The 18,460-nt window shown below is 39.3% G+C and overlaps 1 protein-coding gene across 1 annotated transcript; it reads right to left on the reverse strand.

Moving 5' to 3' along the window:
• Window positions 1–1,601: 1,601 nt before the first annotated feature.
• Window positions 1,602–17,291, reverse strand: nipsnap1 (nipsnap homolog 1 (C. elegans)). Its single transcript, XM_049578638.1, has 10 exons — window positions 17,106–17,291; window positions 13,757–13,884; window positions 13,045–13,090; window positions 11,131–11,225; window positions 10,621–10,691; window positions 10,265–10,405; window positions 7,502–7,533; window positions 7,274–7,368; window positions 4,398–4,481; window positions 1,602–2,250 (listed from the first exon to the last, which is right to left on the reverse strand). The coding sequence occupies exons 1-10, from the start codon at window positions 17,180–17,182 to the stop codon at window positions 2,186–2,188; spliced, it is 834 nt and encodes a 277-aa protein (XP_049434595.1). The 5' UTR covers window positions 17,183–17,291; the 3' UTR covers window positions 1,602–2,185.
• Window positions 17,292–18,460: the final 1,169 nt, after the last annotated feature.

Consider the following 18,460-nt stretch of genomic DNA (forward strand, 5'->3'; position numbering starts at 1 on the left):
TCCATGATATATTGATTAATAGGCCTTTTTCATGAAAGGCATACTGACATGTCACAGTAGGAACAACACAGGTGTAAATAGTAAGATTAATGATGGCTTAATTCCATTTAGCTGCTTTGATTCACGATCCTTGTATCCTGCATGCTTGCTCAGTCACTCTCACTGGAGTGCTTTAATAGATCAGAGCCACTGTAATGTTATTAGCATCACCTGTGCTTCTCCTGCTATGACAAGTCCAAATGTCTGCTGTGAGAAAGGCCTATTAGAGACCACGTTTAACTATGACAAAACATCTGTCTACAAACACACGACTCCTACAGTATGATCCAAGTCTGAGTCCTGTGCAACATACACATTTGTTTATAAGGTATTGCTCAGAAAGCTACCCTTCTACCTTCTTTCTCTTTTAAAAACCAAATCCATCTCTCATCACACGCTCACAGGAATTTTTATCCCCTGAAACTCCTCAGATCAGTACAGGGCTCGGTAAATTAGCTTTTAGTTTTTTCACCCCAAATAAATGGAACAAGTTACAAGAGGTATGTGTCCTTAGATCATTTCAAGTGTATGTTATGTTAGATGATATGGTTGTTTTACAGTGTTCCTGCTTTGGTTAATTATAGCCTTTTTTTATTGATTGCATGTTTTATTGTTTGATTGCTTGATTGTGTTTTGTGAAACACTTTGTGAATTTCATTTCTGTGAAAAATGCTATATCAAACACATTTTATTATAATTAACTGACAAACATGATTTTCTACATTTTACTGTTGTTAGTAATGTTATGTGTCCGTCCTTTACAGCAGACTCTGTTCTTATTATTTCACTTTTTCATCTTTTTACTGTTTTTTCATTGCTGTTTATAATTCTTGATAGACATTGCTGCCATCTATTTGTTTTCATAGACTTTTTCATCACTTTATTGTGATTGCTATTATATATTTGTGTCCTTCTAGCCCATCAAATGTGAACTCAGAGTTGAGTTGTGTGAGAGTTTGTTAATAGATGTTTTGATATAGTTTTGCTGCTGGTAAACATGGTCCCTATCAACCAATAAATCAATATGTTTGTGGTTTTCTGTGGAGGTATGCAAGAAAAAACAGTGTTCTTCACAAATTCGATGTAACACAACATGACTAACTGATTTACAAATTGAATAATCAAATTAGAATTATCTGTTTATATCTACATAAATGGCAGGTCATCATCCACAGAATCCACCATGTTGTTTCTACAGTAGCCCAGAAAGGACAAACCAAACACTGGTTCTAGCTAGCACCATTTGTTTTCATGACGGCCACCCTAGTTCTCTAACATGCCTGGCATATGAGAGAAGTTTGAGTATTGCAACCTCAGTGCTAGATGCGACTAAATCCTCCACACTAGACCTTTAACTTACTTTAGTTTTCTTTATCTTTCACTTGTATTTAAACGTGCAAATGCCAAAGCTCCAGTTTCGTGCTGAAACATTCTCTTTGTCTGCAACATTGGTTCTGATTACAACACATTGCCAGCTTTTATTTTGAAAATACCGACCACCTCTTAACAAAAGCTACACATTTGCTTTTCTTGTTAGTCTTGTCACATCTTAATCCGTGAAATGATGAGATATTTTAATGAGTGAGGTAGTCTGACAAGTTTTATTTTATCAAACATGCCTTCCACAGTCACAGCTGTGAAGCTCTGTGTGATCTCATTCAGTGTGATTCATTTCCAGTCATAAAAGTGCAATCATAAAAAGCTGGGGGGGGGGCTATTCCTTCATTGTGGAAAAACAAATACACTGTCAATTACTATGATTCATTATAAAAACAAAGAGCAGGAAACATACTGCACCAAGCTCGACACAATCATGTATTTTTAGTCTTTAGTGTAACACACATGGCAGTAATGTAATGCATATCATTTTGTCATGTCACTGGCAGCTTGTCATTTCTTTTCTCCACATATTTGACCTAAAGTTCTGAAAACGTGGCCATTTCATGATTCTCACAATATATACACACAAACATTGCAACACTACTTTTCACGACTGGCTGCCTGCTGTGGAAATACAGAATCACAAAATGTGTTTGTTTCTAAACTTGAGTGTATTACAGATCATTTGACATAAAAAAATCTACATGTTGCTTTGGTAGTAGGTGAAGGACTTCTGGTTAAAGCGATGCTCAGAGTGTCAGTAATCTTATTGTAGAGGTGAACTGTTGGTAGGAATCATTATTCTAGACTCCATGCTTCTGATCAGAGGCACTGAGGACAGACAGAGAGAAACATGTTAGGGTTACGTACTGTGATAAATAACAAAAACAAGAATAACTTCTGAAGTTGCAACTTTATGCCAGTATGAAATGATTAAAAATGAAGCAGGATATCTACATTATTTAACACCATTTGTCACAGGGCAACACGTGTCCTGAGTTAAATGAAGCAATGTGTTCATTTCGATGCGGTCATCACATCATGTACCATATTTTAATCCCAGATAAATACTTTTATGGTGCACAAATATCTATCAAGCTATAAATGTGTCTTAATGTGCTGAGACAATTTCTGGGATATCAATAATAACAAGCCCGCAAGACCGCTGGATCTATTGGGCCTTTCCAATGTGAGCCAAGCCATGTTGCGCCAATTTGTGTTTCCATTATTAAGAGTGCTTTTATACCTGCCCTGTTTGGTTCAGTTTAATCAAACTCAAGTTTATTTGCCCCTCAGTGCGGTTTGTTTGGGCAGGTGTGAACACAGCAATCACACTCGGGGCGGCACCAAAACAACCTGACCGAGACCTTCTTGAAGAGGTGGTCTCGGTCCGGTTACAAACAAACTCTAGTGTGGTTCGTTTGTGGTGAGAACGTGTTTCGACCTGGACGTGAACCAACTGCAGTCACATGACACATTGTTTGGGTTAAACATGAGCATGTTACAGTCCTGGAGGATTATTAATGTGCACCTCCTCCTGTACTGCCTTAATATGCACATTCAGCACATCCAATGCATCAAAACATTGTTTTCTAGTTGGAGCCGCGCCTCGTTTTCAAACTGTATGCTTTGACTAAAATGAACAATGACAGCAATAACTTAACAACTTTGTAACAAAATTAGTCCCTGATTCGGACCAAAGCAAGACTACTCTAGGTCTGAAAGCACCCTTAGACGTGCTGTGACACGCCAAGCTGCGCCAGAAATGGACCTTTTCTGGGGTGGGCCCAAAAGACGGGTCACACATCCTCAAGCGGGTAGCGGTGATGTCTTGTCGACTGTGTGTTCAGTTCTCAGTACTTTTGTAGCTTCTAACTGAATCTCTGTGGTTTGGAGTTTAGTTTCTCTCCTGCGTCCTGTTTTTACTTTAGATATCTGCTTTATTTTACTGTTTCATGTTCCCTGTCAGCCATATTAGAAGTTGTGTGCAGTTGCTGCTTGAAAACTTGGCATTTCCTTCTCTGCTTCCTCACAATAAAAGTTTATATATAACAAAATAACCTGGGACTTTTATTGTGGGGAAAATCTATAAGAAATTGAATGTGTTTATCACTGAATTAGCAGAACTTTGTAAGCGGCTTTCTTCAATAAAGGCAAGTCTAAAATACGGCAGGGAGGAAAGTGAAAGCAGTAAGAGCCACAGTGAGATGTTTGATGAGGAGCTGCAGACAACAGGCTCTTACTGCACCTCTGCAAACAGCTCCCCTCCAACAGGTAAACTTCTTTTACCTGCCCTGCTGTGTGATGGAAAAACACATGCAGCAAAAGTAACAGGGGAGTTTAGCCATGCATCAGCCTGCTGCTTTTTAACCTCATCACTTAAGACAACAGAAGGGGTATATATATATTTTATCCAGTCAAAAAAGGCCTGTGCCTAACATACTAACTCATATACAACCCTGTGCTTACCTGCTCATTATCCTGCTGCTGCTATAACACTGCTCTTCATAAATGAATTTTTGTTTGCTGCCTCCTCTTCCTCAGCATCCACCCGTGGACTCTCCTCCCCACAGTCGCTGACGAGGATCAGCACTGATCTCTCCCTACACTCTCTCATCTGCTGCTCATTACACTTCACAGGGAGCGAGAGTCCAGTAAGCTTTACATTTCCATACACAAATTATCCGTCTGACATGTTTACGCTTTCCTCTTGTGCTGCAGTAAAGTACAAGAATATCTGCAGTGCTTTCCATCTTGTTTGAATTTTAAAGCCTGCTATCTTTCACACGTCACAGCTCCCATCTGCCGTCCTGTCTCCATCATTCTGAAGCAACAATTCTTTTGCTCCCTCCTGCAAATCATACATATATACTGCAAATATTGGCATGTAATTATCTTATAAGGCACACATCACCTTTGGCAAATAGAAGGCTTTTGTCTTGGCAGTATCTGTGTCTGTTGGTGTGTATCTCTCCTACCTGTATAATACACATTTGCATCCCATCCTTCCTTCAGCCAGGCAGAGTTCCTGGTCTCATCCCGCGACTGGAGGCTTGTATAAGCTGTAAACACAAGTAATCATATATGACATTATATATGATTGAATTTATCCACTCTCATAAAAAACCATTTAGCTTTAATATTCTTAAGAAATTGATTTCAAGTTTAGTGTTAGCTGTACTGATAATTTTCAGAGGCAGAGTAACTAAGGAAGCAGAAATAATCTAATATCTTGAGTTAAACCTCAGCAGCTGGAGACAAACACACATACAAACATTTCCCTTTTTCAATCTGATGAGCCAGACAGGAGGCGAAACAAATACAAGCTTACACGTTGTGCAAAGTTACACAAACCCCCTTCAAACTGCTGTAATTAAACTCATCTATCTACATCTAAATAGCCTTTAAACAGTTATCTCTCTATGGAAGGGATGTTTAATATGCCTATTTTATTGGTCATCATTAATGCACGTGGCCCAGCCGCTCCCTCACTCACATAGCATATGTCAACATCCACATCTATCTAGATACCTTGCGATACTCTCAAACTAATGGAACATACGTTCACTGTGTTGGCTTGATTACAGCATCGCTGAAATACGGGTTAAAGATTGACATGGTTTCATATCATTAAACTACAATAATTTGCCAAGTGCAAAGCTACTTCAACCTGTTATTCAAAATGTTCTCAGGCTCTTTTATATTTGTGTTTTGACAATGTGAGTCAATTTACATTTATTTTTTATTCATATCACAAATTTGCCTCAAGAGGCTTTATGATCTGTACAGCATGTGACACCCTCTATCCTCATAATGTCAATTCAGATCAAGAAAAACTTCCCCAAAACTTCTTTAAAAAAATACTTCAATCATCAAATGACCACTTGTATAGCAATTACAAACGAAACGAAACGTTGATTTTGCTGTTGAGTTTGCTGTTTTTTGCACATACAATCACTTGCACTAGATGTGCTCTCTTTAATCCCATTCTCATTCTCATTATTATTATCATTATTATTATTATTATTATCACCATTATTGTTGTTATTGTTATTTATCGCCGTTTCTTGTATTTTTGTACTTTATTTTGCATTCTTAGTTTTTAAGTTTTAAGTTTTTAAGTTTAAATTTTGAAATCTTTAATCTGACTCTTCTGTAACACTGGAATTTCTCAATTGTGGGATCAATAAAGGTGTATCTTATCTTATCTTATTTTGTAAAGAAAGCTTTGTTTTTCTTGCATGTTTCCACAACAAAGAATCCAAAAACAGAAAATTCTTGATGAATTGAAATCATAGGTGTCCACATTTACCAACAGCAAATTTATATCAAAATGTCTGCTTACAAACTCTCACACAACTCACACAGTATAACCCAAGTCTTATTTATCCAGTCATATACTCAGTACTTCCCAAACACATACATTCTTGCTATTTAAATCTGAACTGAAAGTGGAACTTATCAATGCTCTCTTCAAAGCCAGACTCCATTGACAAAAACTAAAGTAAAACTAAAGTAATTTTAACTCACTGAACACAGCAGCTGCTGGTCTGTCGCTGCCTCGATCTGTAGTTTGTTTGTGTTATTGTGTGACTAATGTGTTTTAAAGGTTAGTTCTGATTCACCACAGTCACACAGTAACTCAAACGAACTACAGATCGAGGCAGTGGTAGACCAGCAGCATCCGTGTTGAGCGAGTTAAAATTACAGTTTTTGTCAGTGGAGTCTGGCTCTGAAGAGAACACAGATTAGTTTCATTTTTAGTTCATCGGTATCCACTGGGCAGCAGTACTTCAGTCTGGAGTGGGTTAGTAACCAGAGGCTGGCCAGTTCAAGTCCCCCACCTGGACCAATTATGGAATGTGGACTGAAAGCTAGAGAACTGCCAGTTTGCCTCCCGGGAACTGCCAAGATTAGCAAGGCACCAAACTGCTCGGGGCACCTGTCCATGGGCAGCCCCCTCGCTCTGTCATGTCAGCTCCTCGTTGTGCATGTGTGCGTATTTCAGGCCTGTGTATATATGGCAACAGAGTGAAAAAAACTGAATTTCCTCCCTGAGATTAATTAAGTATATCTTCTTCTTCTTGAAAGCTCTGTCTGTTTGGGGAGTACTGAGCATGCGACTTAAGTGAATCTAAACTAATCCTTTAAAACACAAAAGTCACACAAGGACACAGACAAACATCTGGCTGAGGCAGCGGTAGACCAGCAGCTCCTGTGTTCAGCCAGTTAGAATTACAGTTTTTGTCAATGGAGTCTGGCTTTCAGTTCAGTGTTAAATGCTAAGGTTTCAGCTATAATGCATGTGTTTGGGAAGTATTGAGCATACGACTAGATAATTGAGACTTGGATTTTACTGCACAAGATGTGTGAGAGTTTGTAAATGGATGTTTTGATATAGTTTGCTGTTCTTCAAGAATTTTCTCAATTTTTTAGATTATTTGTTCACTGGAGACATAAGAGTATACATAAAAGATATACAAATGGTCATTTGTGGGTGAAGTATTCCTTTAACTGGGGAAAAAAATAAAAAAACCCTCAGGTAACAGGAGGAGAGAACCCTGTTCCAGGATGGAGAGATGTGGAATAGATGTCATGTGTACAAAGTAAAAATACAGTATCAACGATCAGGATGACAATAAATGCAATGTTTCAACTTCAGTGACTACTGCATTATCACCTTCTTTAAATGATCAACCTGCAGAACACTGTACTTTAAACAAGATATCACTGCCTGTACAGTTTCAGAGCTTATTTAGCTACCATTTCCTTTAAGAGAGGTATTAAAACTTGTCTACTTCCCAAACACCCATTAAGATGTCTCTGAGGTCATGAACGTACACTTCATACTCACCCCACAAATGATGAACAACATATAGGTCGCCGATCTGTGAGAAGAACCCGCCCACTGCTTCGTTGTTTTCCTGTCTGTATTTGATTGCCCTCGCCCTGTTGTGAGACACATTATTATCAGAGGTATAATGATCACCTGAAAACCTGTAATACCTGATGCTTACACAGGAAAGATTGAGGAAACTGATACCATGTATATTTTAAGCAAAGTAAGCGTGTTAAGCCTCACCAGTGGTTTCCCCATTCAATCATAGTTCCTGGCTGAAACACATGAGAAGAGTTAAAATATTAAAACAGTTTAAAACTGAAACATGACATTAAATTAAATCACATTGCAACACCGCCCCTCAAGACAGGACAGCTCTTTACATGTCTGATCACCCACTTTCATGCCAGTTTCACAGCACATCCATAGCTTATTTATTTTACACAGACCAGCAAACTCCACGTGACACATGAGCCCACGTGCAGGAGGAATTTCAGTGTAGGTTGCACACAAATTTTATCATAACTACAGTATGTCCAGAACCACTTTGTCAGCTACACCTCTCCATCTGTGGACAGCTCACTCCTCAACACAATGACTCAACTGTGAATAAGTGATTGCACCAGACACAATATCCAACCTCTTGGCATTATGCGCACTGAGTGTCTTGTTTACCAAAAATGATGCAGAAAAAACCAACTCGTCAGCAGCTGATCTGAGAGCTAAAATATGTCTTGTGGATAAAAAGAGATAAGAGGAGAATGGCGCTACTCCTTCAAGACGAAAGACAGACCAAAACTATGCAAATATGTAACATTTTGAGAATAACTTAAACGCTGGGGATGTGTTTTCAACCACATAACAAAACTGTGTGTAACAGTGATACTATAAAAGTGACATGTACAAAAACCTTTAGAGTGTTAGGCAACAGGCTGCTTGAACGGAGCAGGAATTTTAAAGAAGAAGATGGCTCCTATCTCTTCATGAAGGTCCTGAATATGGCTCTTACATTCAGCTCAAAGGGAGGCTGCTGTGTGCTACAAATTGTTGCATTACGCAAAGTTGCAATCAAAACTGCTCAACATCATTAACCTGCAAGACATTTTATTGTTTGCTTCTATCTGTAGGCCTCACAATTTGCCATTCAGTACTTAAAAAACTACAACTCCCAGGAGGGGTAGCTCCTACCACCAGGGATGTGCATAAGTGTGTTACATGCTGCCAGTGATTAGACTGACATTGGTTACTTTTACCAGCCTGGCCATTGTTGCCCGACATATGCTCTGATGAAAGTCTAATGGACCTTAAGTTCAAGCTTTCACAACTAGAACTGGTTTTAAATGCCGACAAAACTAAGGTTATGCATTTCTCAAATGCTAGGACAAAGCCTGTGAACACTCCTGATGTTATTACTGCTCAGGGAAAGAAGTTAGAGGTTGTCGCTTGTTACAGATATCTCAGTATTTGGCTTGATAACTGACTGATAATCTTCTTAAAAAGCTGAAGCTGGAGTTAGGATTTTATTTCAGAAACAAGTCCTCCTTTGAGGTCAGCAAATCGACTGGTTGCTGCTACGTTTTTACCTGTTCTGGATTACGGTTATTTGTTGTACATGAATGCATCTGCACATTATTTGCACACGTTAGATACTACATATCATAGTGCACTGAGATTTGTCACAAACTGTAAAGCCCTCACTCATCACTGTACACTTTATACCAGGGCTTCTTTGACCTTTCGTAGGCTCAGTCTCAGACAGACCTAGGAAACAAAGCTCTTATGTGCACTGCTCCTCTCACTTGGAATAACCTTCACCCAGAGTTGAAACTGTCTGATTTTAAAGCTCTCATAAGTACAAGGATGAATGAGTCAGTTGGGTCTTGCCATTGCGCGTAGGTGTTCTAATATTTTAACATGTTACTGTGTATATTTGTGTTGTTATTGTGCAGCTGTTTGGTTGTACTTTTTTTTGCATGCTGCTGTCTTGGCCAGATCTCCCTTTTAAAGAGATTGTTGATCTCAACGGGACTTACCAGGTTAAATATGGGTTGAATAAATCCGTGTGCGGATATCTTTTTTTCCCACCAGTCTGGGCTTACTGATGTTTCAAGCACCATGCCAAGACCAAGCTGGGTGGAGCTGTGGTTGTTCTGCATCATCTACATTGTTTAACTTATCAACCAAACCATCGTAAACAGTCAAAGTAAGAATAAACATTTGAAGATTAATTGTGTTTTACAAAATTATTTGGCCTACTAGTAAGTGATTTAAAAACAGCCGTTATTAATATATGTGTGTAACAGCTATGACATGCCTGTATTACAAACAAATATGTGCTACTGAAAAGATTCTGTTTTTTCATTAGCAATTTAATTATGACACTCATACAACTGTAATTTGTTAGAAAAAAAATCTAGATCTTGACAAATTTTGGTAACTGTGCTTCTTTTTGTCATCTAACATGTAAGGCAATTCATTTGGATTTTATATATAACACTACACTCAGGGAATCTAACGCATCCTTCTAAACTCTGTGGTTTCCATTATTGTGGGCCACATTTTCTCCAACACTTGAATTTGATGGAGCCCTCCTAGCTGTTACTTGTGGGGTCCAGAAATATCTTGTTATTACTTTACATTTAAACTCTCGCCACATATTGGAATTAGTTGTCAAATGTGTCTCACTACAAAGTTCCCTTCAGGTGACTGGTGTTATGTATGAGTTCATTTCAATCTCCTATTTCTTCTTTATTTGTAGGCTACTGTTTGGGGTATTTGAGTGGAGCACTGAGTATACTTAAGCGATTACTTTTATAGCCTCATTCCCAGTTTGGATTTCTGTAAAGAACTTTCCAGATTTTATAATTATGAAAGTACATGCCACACCACTGAGAGAACTGACTGATTGACTGTGGAAACTGTCTCTTTGAACTCAAATAAAATATGGAGTAATAATTAAATACATGCAAGTCATGCACATTTGGTGTATGTAATGTATGTGGATACCTTGAGGTGATAGGTGCGCATTTCATAGATGTTTGGTCCTGGTCTGGGCGTGGGTTCATTCCAGAAACTGAATTCCAGAAGAAGCTGATTTCGCCTTGAAACCAACATTTTCGCCCTCTCTTTACGAAACTCTAAATACTCCTGAAGACAGACAAAAATATCTTTAATGAAAAACAGGATTAAACAAATATTTTGCTTTATAAAGTGTTTTTTCTGCTGCTCAATTGTGAACTAAAATTTTGCAAAGTTGACATGAAACTCAAATTAGTGTAAGCTGCACTTTAAATATAAGCGTTTCCTTGAATTTCCCTTTCTGTGCAACAACGAAAAAGATTAAGAAACAGTTGAGAGTCAACCTTGTTATTGTTCAGCTTCGTCAGGCATTCAGTCAAAGCTGGGTAGCCTCCTCTGTATCGCCATAGATGCACTGCAAGAAACAAACCAGCAGATGTCACTTTAGCACTGTGTGAAGACTGAAGCCACCCACACAGCCAATGGATACAGTACCATCACCTGTCATCACTTCTGTCTGTCACTGAATGCTCCATATATATATATATATATATATATATATATATATATATATATATATATATATATATATATATATAAAATACAGTGTAAATGATCGTGTCGAAGGAGAGTTGCTGGAGGTGAGTCATCAGGTAGTGTCTGTACATTTTTCTGTGATGCTCTGCCAAACATTTAAAGCCAAACTGCAGCCACTATATGAGGTGATGTTGTTCATGAGGCCTTGAGACAGAAAAATGAATCCAGTCCTCAGCCCAAACAGTGATCAACAAGAGGTGACACTCTTCATCATCTTTCAATCATGCTTTCTGTTAACAGCTCCACTTGTTGCTTACCAGCTTGGTCCTGTTCTCCGTACCAGGTATTCCAGCTTCCAACCACCTCACACGGGTAGTCCTCGTCCCGATGGAGCCTGTTCTGCACCTCAGCCCTGAGGGCGGCATAAAAGAAAATACAAAGCTGTGTATGTTTGCCAAAAGTTATAATATACTGCCACTTCATCACAATGAGCAACTAGAGGGCACTCAGAGAGCATAAAGTCCACAGTTATTCAGCTTGCTGTTACACCAAAGACATTAGTTCAATTTTACACTACATTACTCTTATGATTCTGCAATAATACGATGTCATAAAGTCCACTGTGAAACTTAAATTGTGTCATCAACAAAATCTAATTAGCAGCTCTTTGACTCAAAGCATAACTTACCTAATTTATCCACCAGACTGTAACGACATATACATTTTTTTTTTTAAATGTACTATTGACATAAACCCAATAAGCCAAATAATGGAGTTAGCTTGAATGGTGCAGTTAATGCAGGGGAGGCTTTGAAGGGAAAATTAAAATGTTTTCTCTTACTTGTTTTGCTATTTATCAGTCTGGGTTGTTTTGATATGAGTTGTCGAGTGTTAATATCGGCCGTAGAGATGTCTGCCTCTGGAATATAATAGAACTAGTTGGCACTCAGCTTGTGGTGCTCAGGGTGCCAAAAAATACATTTGAAAAACTCAACAGCAATGTCTCTTTGCCGAAATCATGAGCAGGTTACTCAAGATAATCCACAGACCTTGTTGTGAGCAGTTTCATTAGGGAACTATTTCCTTTCTACCGAACTACACCCACCAACCGTATCACTACGCAGAAGCAAGCACGTATCACTTTTGATTCTCAAACGAACTTTGAACCACATGTCAATAATCTCATTAAATCCTGCTACTTCCAACTACGAAATATTATCAAAATCAAATAAGCTGTGTCTTTTCCTGACCTAGAAAAGCTGATTCATGCTTTTGTATTTACATGCCTCTGCAGTGTAAACAGTGCTGCAGCTCGAATTCTAACTGGGACAAATCGTAGGTCACATATCACCCCAATTCTCACCTCCCTCCACTGGTTGCCAGTCAACTTCAGATTTTGTTTTAAGATTCTTTTAATAACTTTTAAAGCTCAACATGGTTTAGCGCTGAGTTATATAGCTGAGCTTTTGACTACCTTTGCTCCAAGTCGTGACCTTGAATCCTCAAGCCTAGTCTCATTAGTCGTCTCTAGATCAAGGTTGGTAACTAAAGGAGACTGGGCTTTTGCCATCAAGGCCCTGAGGCTCTGCAACTCTCTGCCTGAGGACATTAGGCTGGCCAGCACATTACCTGTTTTTTATAGGAAACCTTTCCCTTTTAATGCCTGATATGTAACTTTTGTGTTTATTTCTTTTGTATTGTTTTGTTGTCTTATTTTATGCACTTTATACAAATAAATGTCATTATTACTATTATATTATTATTATCTACAGCTAGCTGACTCAGCAACACTGAGCTAGCTAATGCAACACCTGAGCCGAGGAGGACGACATTAATGTTTACATCTTGCACCGCCACAAACACGAGTCTCTCATTCGTCACTAGCGGCACACTTCCTTCTGTGCAGTGATTTATTTGGCAGTTCTAATTTGGTAGAAAGAAAATAGTTCCTGCATGAAACTGTTGACAACACCGTCTGTAGATTATGTTGAGTAACCGGGGCTTGAGTTTTTTAATTGTATTTTTGTTGGTGCTTTGAGGACCACAAGCTGAGTGCCATCTAGTTCCATTATATTCTAGAGAAGGCAGATATCGCTACAGTTGTTATCTCCAACACTCAGCAACTCACACCAAAACGATCTAGACTGATAAATAGCACTACAGGCAAGAGGAACAATATGTATTTTTGATTTTGGGGTGAACTGTCCCTTTAAAGCAGTGAACACACTCACTCTAGATTGTTGTATGCTTCCAGGCACTCTGGTTTGACGTTGTGAACTGAAAAAAAAAGAAAAAAGAGAGAAAGCAGGGCTTATAAGAAATGGGTGTTTTTTTTTTAAAATACAAGCAACCATCAAATTCTTCAACAAAGTAATTTCACACTCCAATTCAGCAAAGACTTCTATATACAAAACTGATTCTCTTTCAATAGGTTATAGGCTATGGCTGATAGAGTGTTCAAATTGAAATCCCTACATGGTGTGATGTACGCCACAAAAAAGATCAAAGCCCGGAGAGAATGATAGATTTCTCTACGAGAGACAGACACAGTTATCAGCATGGACTCAAAAGAAAACCAGACAAATTGTTTTGATGTTGCCTTCGGAACTTTACAGACTTATGAAATCATAGTATTATATAATAACTTGTTGCTGCCTGTGTGTCCCACATGTATGACAACAAACAACAGCACAGTCCTGTGTTTGTGTCTCATGCTACTTCCAGTTTTCTCTGAGGTCACTGCAGCCAGTATGGATTGAATTTAATTAAGATTATTTATTTAGCCATTTTCTGCAGAGACAAATGGATGATGGACCGTTGAGACTCAAAGCAGAATCCATTTCATTATAATATGATGTAACTGTATCACATTCTCTGTCTGCAACCCTGTGCTTAAAGAGGATAAACCCTCACTTGTAAGTAAGTAGGAGACGTTATGCCTACATTGAATTTTATACAGGTTGCTGGTCTCTTTCTTTGACAGCAGGTTGGAGTGGGCATCTTTCCTGGCATCGACTTTGTGCACAAATAAGGAACGGAACCAGCCTTTGTCGCCGCTCTCTGAAAACCTCCTACACAGAAACAAGATGAAAGAAAGTTTTCACAAAGGCTCAAAGCGACAACATAAAACAGAGAAGTTGTTGATATTAAAAAGAAGAACTTTAAAGGGACGTGCAGATATGTGTGACATATGGGCTAAAAGATAGTCATGCTAATATCCTTTGATATGAAAAACATGCATACTGTATGAGTGAGTGGGCTGAATACCATAGCTCGTGTCTTCAGCATAAAACTTCTTCTCACCCACTCTGGAGTGGATTAAAGGGGGAATATCACTCACTTTAAGAACTATTGCTGCAATCTAAGAGGCTCAAATCAGTATTTGAACATGAATAACTGTCTCTCAAAGTCAGAGAGAAGAGAGGACTTGAATCTGTTGCTTCTTAGGGCTATACTTTAAGGAACTGTCACAGAGAAAGTGAAATGGGAAGTAGTGGCATTAAAGCAAACAGGAACTATTTCAAGTGCTAATCACGAAATGCATGTCAAAAATATTACTGTATTTAAAGGTCCAGTGTGGAGGATTAAGGGGGATATACTGGCAGAAATGAAATATGATATAATAAGTGTGTTTTCTTTAGTGTATAATCACCTGAAAATAAGAATTATTGAGTCTTCTTTGCCTCAGAATGAGCTGTTTATACCTAAATAGAGAATGGGGCCTCGTCTATGGAGACTGCCATGTTTCTACAGAAGCCTAGAACGGACAAACCAAACACCGGCTCTAGATTGGGTCATTAGGGTTTTGGCGTTAAAGTGAAGCTGCTTCAGTCAATATTTTTAACAGTGTAAATCACTGCATCCATTTGTTTTGGAGAGAAAGAGAGCTCTACGGGTAATTCAGCTCCCGGTACAGACCTCCTGATTGTTGGGATCTTAAATTATAAGAGGAAGAAGGTCAGTACAGATTAGCAGGTCCTAGGTTAGCAGCCTGTGTCTGACATGCCAAACAGCATCAGAGAAACATTCATTTGTAACATGAGCGTTTTTACTGGTTAAAATCACTGAGTCCATTTGTTTTGGAGAGGAGGAGACCTCTGCGGAAAATTCAACTCATGTAAAAACCTCCTGAATATCTGGATCAGGAGTAAGGTGAGCACACATCACGTTATGAGATATAATAGGTGAGCACACACTCGCAGGTGCCTGGCAAGTGAGCTGTCTGCAAAGTGCCAAATATTGTCAGAGAAACACTGATTTGTAACTACGGTATTCTGTGTTTTTATCGGTTTAAACCTCTGAGTCTGTTTGTTTTGGAGTAGAGGAGACCTCTGCGGAAAATTCTGCTCAAGTAAAAACCTCCTGAACATCTAGATCACAAGTAAGGTGAGCATACATGTGCAGGTGCCTGGCAAGTGGGCCATCTGCAATATGCTAAACAGGGCCAGAGAAACACTTATTTGTAATGTGAAACTACTTTATTCAGTGTTTTTATCGGTTTAAATCACCGAGTCTGTTTGTTTTGGACAGGAAGGGACCTCTGTGGATAATTCAGCTCCCTGTAAAAACCTCCTGAATGTCTGGATCTTGAGTTATCAGAGAAAGTAGGTGAGCACAGATTAGCAACTGCTAGGTTAGCAGCCTGTGTCTGACATGCCAAACAGCTAAGAGAAACATTGATTTGTAATGTGAAACTGCTTTGGTCAGGTTTTTTACCAGCTCAAATCACTGAGTCAATTTGTTTTTGAGAAGAGGAGACCTCTGGATCATACAGTAAGGTGAGTGCACGTTAAGTTATTAGAGAAAATAGGTGAGCACACACGTGCAAGTGACAGGCAAGCGGACACCTGCAATGATGATTTGATTTGTAACGTGACACTGCTTTATTCAGTTTCGACCAATTTTAATCACATAGTCCATTGGATTTAGAGAGGAAGGGAACTCTGTGGATAATTCAGCTAATGGTAAAAACCTCCTGAACAATGCAGCCCCTCTTGCTGTGAGGCAACAATGCTGGCCTCTGCACTACCACGCCGCCAGCACTGGGGTGGGGGAGCCCTTCTGTGCTGAGTTTGCATGTTCTCTTTTCTGCAGGTACTCTTGCTTCCTCTCACAGTCCAAAAACATGCAGGCTAGGTTAAGTAGTAGTAACTCCAAATTGCCCGTGTGAATGGTTGTCTGTCTCTATGTGTCAGCCCTGTGATAGTCTGGCGACCTGTCCAGGGTGTACCCTGCCTCTTGCCCAATGTCAGCTGGGATAGACTCCAGCCCCCCCGCGACTCTCAAGAGGATGAAGCGGTTAGAAGATGAAGATATTGCTGTATATACAGAGTCATATGTAGGGTTAAACAGAGCTCCAACACTCAGCTGGACAATTTCAAGGACGTTTTAATGGCTTTCATAGCTTTTTATAAACTCGTAATTATAAAGCTGCTTCAATGTCAACATTAACCTCAGCTGCAGTGTTTTTCCCAGGGTGTGCGGTGTGGAAACACAAACAGCCCGTAGAGAACAGTTTGTATATACCCTTCTGTGGATTAGGGAGCTATACTGTGCAAAATGTTTGCTTATATGAGGCACTTTCAAGGCCATCTGTTAATTCACAAACACTTGCTGAGGCATTATTTGTTATTTTAAAATCCACAAACTTTCAAGGTCAGTCTCTTTTATAAGGGCCAATGGCTTTAATTGGGAGCTATAATTAGAAATTAATTCCCCATGGCTCCCTCTCAAAATAACAATAGTATTCAAGACAGAAAACTGTTGTTGTTTTTTTTAGAGTAAATGCACACAGTGTGGAGGCACAGATAAGTTAACATGTGGTGTGGCTGCACAGGACAAAGTTCAGAGGTCCAGCAAATGATTAAAGCAGCTTTGGAAACCTGCCTGGTTGTTTCCTTCATAATGACACTGACATCTTACATTAAGGGTTATTCAACAGAGCCTAATGCAATGCACGCACACATTAAATCACCTTATTATACGCAATATAATTTGTTACGCTTGAGTGAAGACAAACACAAGCTACAGTAACATATGGAGTGCTAGCTAAAAATAAAACCACGGTGACGAAGCGGTTAAAGTTTGCTTTAATGTTAAATAAGCTATATAAGTTCTATTTAAAAAAAAGTCTGTTTAATTTATGTTTAAGCGTGGGAGTTAATTTTATACAGCAGACTGGCACAAATATTATAAACTCGTTACTCTACGACACTTCCGGGTTGTCTCACATACCGTGACACGGGCCTTGTAATTAATGCTAAGCTAACAACACATCCAAAACCGTCCTTACCTGGTGGTTTGGTGCAGGTTCACAGAGTACCTGTAGAACATTTGTCCTTTACACCACACTGAAGTAGTCGTCGCCATGTTCCTCTGTAGAGTAAAAACGTGCGTGTGCGCGTAAACACACCGGCCTGGTTAATGTTTACCTCCGTATCTGCGGTGTTGTGACTGGTGTTAACCCTGTCAAACCTGCTGTTAGCGCGCCGGAGATTTAAAAGCACGTGACTGTGTGACGTAGTACGCACTGGTCGATACGCACAGTCGATCAGACCTGATGAGTCGAGTGGAGCCTGTCAATGATAAGGAGCAACTTTAAAAACATTAGATGTTTTTTTTAGTACTACAACCAAAAGTGGCACGCTTAAATGATTTCATAATATCTGAGGTTTAATTTATGTCATTATGATTATTTATTTCATTATATATATTTTGCTTTTGTCTTATTTCATTATATATTTTTGTTTGTTTTATTTTTTGTTTTCTTTTGTTATTATACATGTTATTGTGTATATTTTATTATGGCTGCAGTATTGGTGTAGAGCTCAAGACAATAAACAATAAATTTCCTCTAGTCCTCTACCAGAGGCCTGGGAGTTTGAGGGTTCTGCGCAGTATCTTAGCTGCTCCTAGGACTGGACTCTTCTGGACTGAGGCTTCAGATGTTCTCCACCTTTTCACGTTCCTTCTTTCTGATGTTGCTGTTGGCTGTCGACCACCACTATCCTCTTCTGCTGTTTGTCAACCACCACTATGTCCGGTTGTTTAGCCAGCAGCTGTTTGTCAGTCCAGAAGCTGAAGTCCCACAGGATCTTAGCCGTGTTGCTCTCAACCACCTTTGGATTTGGGTACTTAGAGTCTACTCATACTGGGTACAGATGTTCCTCTACACTATCCCAGCCACTTGGTTGTGCCTCTCCATGTACGCTGACCCTGTTTTGCATCTTACACCCTGCCACTATGTGCTGGACCATCTCAGGGGCATCTTTGCACAGCCTGCACCTTGGGTCTTATCAGCTGTGGTAGACCCTGGCCGCTATGGCCTGTTCTTGTGCTGCGATGATTGGTGCCTCCATGCTGTCTGTCAGTCCAGCATTCTCCAGCCACCGATAGGTCTTCTTGATAAATATATAGACTACTACGAAAACTACCAAAAATTCTGGAGAATGCCTTCTCAGCTATATAGACAATATGTTGCAACATGAATAGGCCACTTCAAAAACTTTGGACTTTCAAACACACCAAGAATCCTCATTTCAGTGACATGTTGGGGTAAAATGGGTCCACTAGTTAAATGGCAAAATGGGACCGTCATGTTTGTTTTTTAAAGATGAAATCAAGTCATGAGTTCAGTCATGAATTCAT

The sequence above is a fragment of the Epinephelus fuscoguttatus genome, linkage group LG6 (genome assembly GCF_011397635.1).
Source record: "Epinephelus fuscoguttatus linkage group LG6, E.fuscoguttatus.final_Chr_v1".
Taxonomy (NCBI): domain Eukaryota; kingdom Metazoa; phylum Chordata; class Actinopteri; order Perciformes; family Serranidae; genus Epinephelus; species Epinephelus fuscoguttatus.

Bases quoted from the DNA above. Each gene is read 5' to 3' on its own strand.
- nipsnap1 (XM_049578638.1), bottom strand. From the start codon at position 17,182: ATGGCGACGACTACTTCAGTGTGGTGTAAAGGACAAATGTTCTACAGG. The intron at 13,885-17,105 runs GTAAGGACGGTT...GTTTCTGTGTAG, and splicing joins AACCTGCACCAAACCACCAG to GAGGTTTTCAGAGAGCGGCG. The intron at 13,091-13,756 runs GTAGGCATAACG...TTTTTTTTTCAG, and splicing joins CAACCTGTATAAAATTCAAT to TTCACAACGTCAAACCAGAG.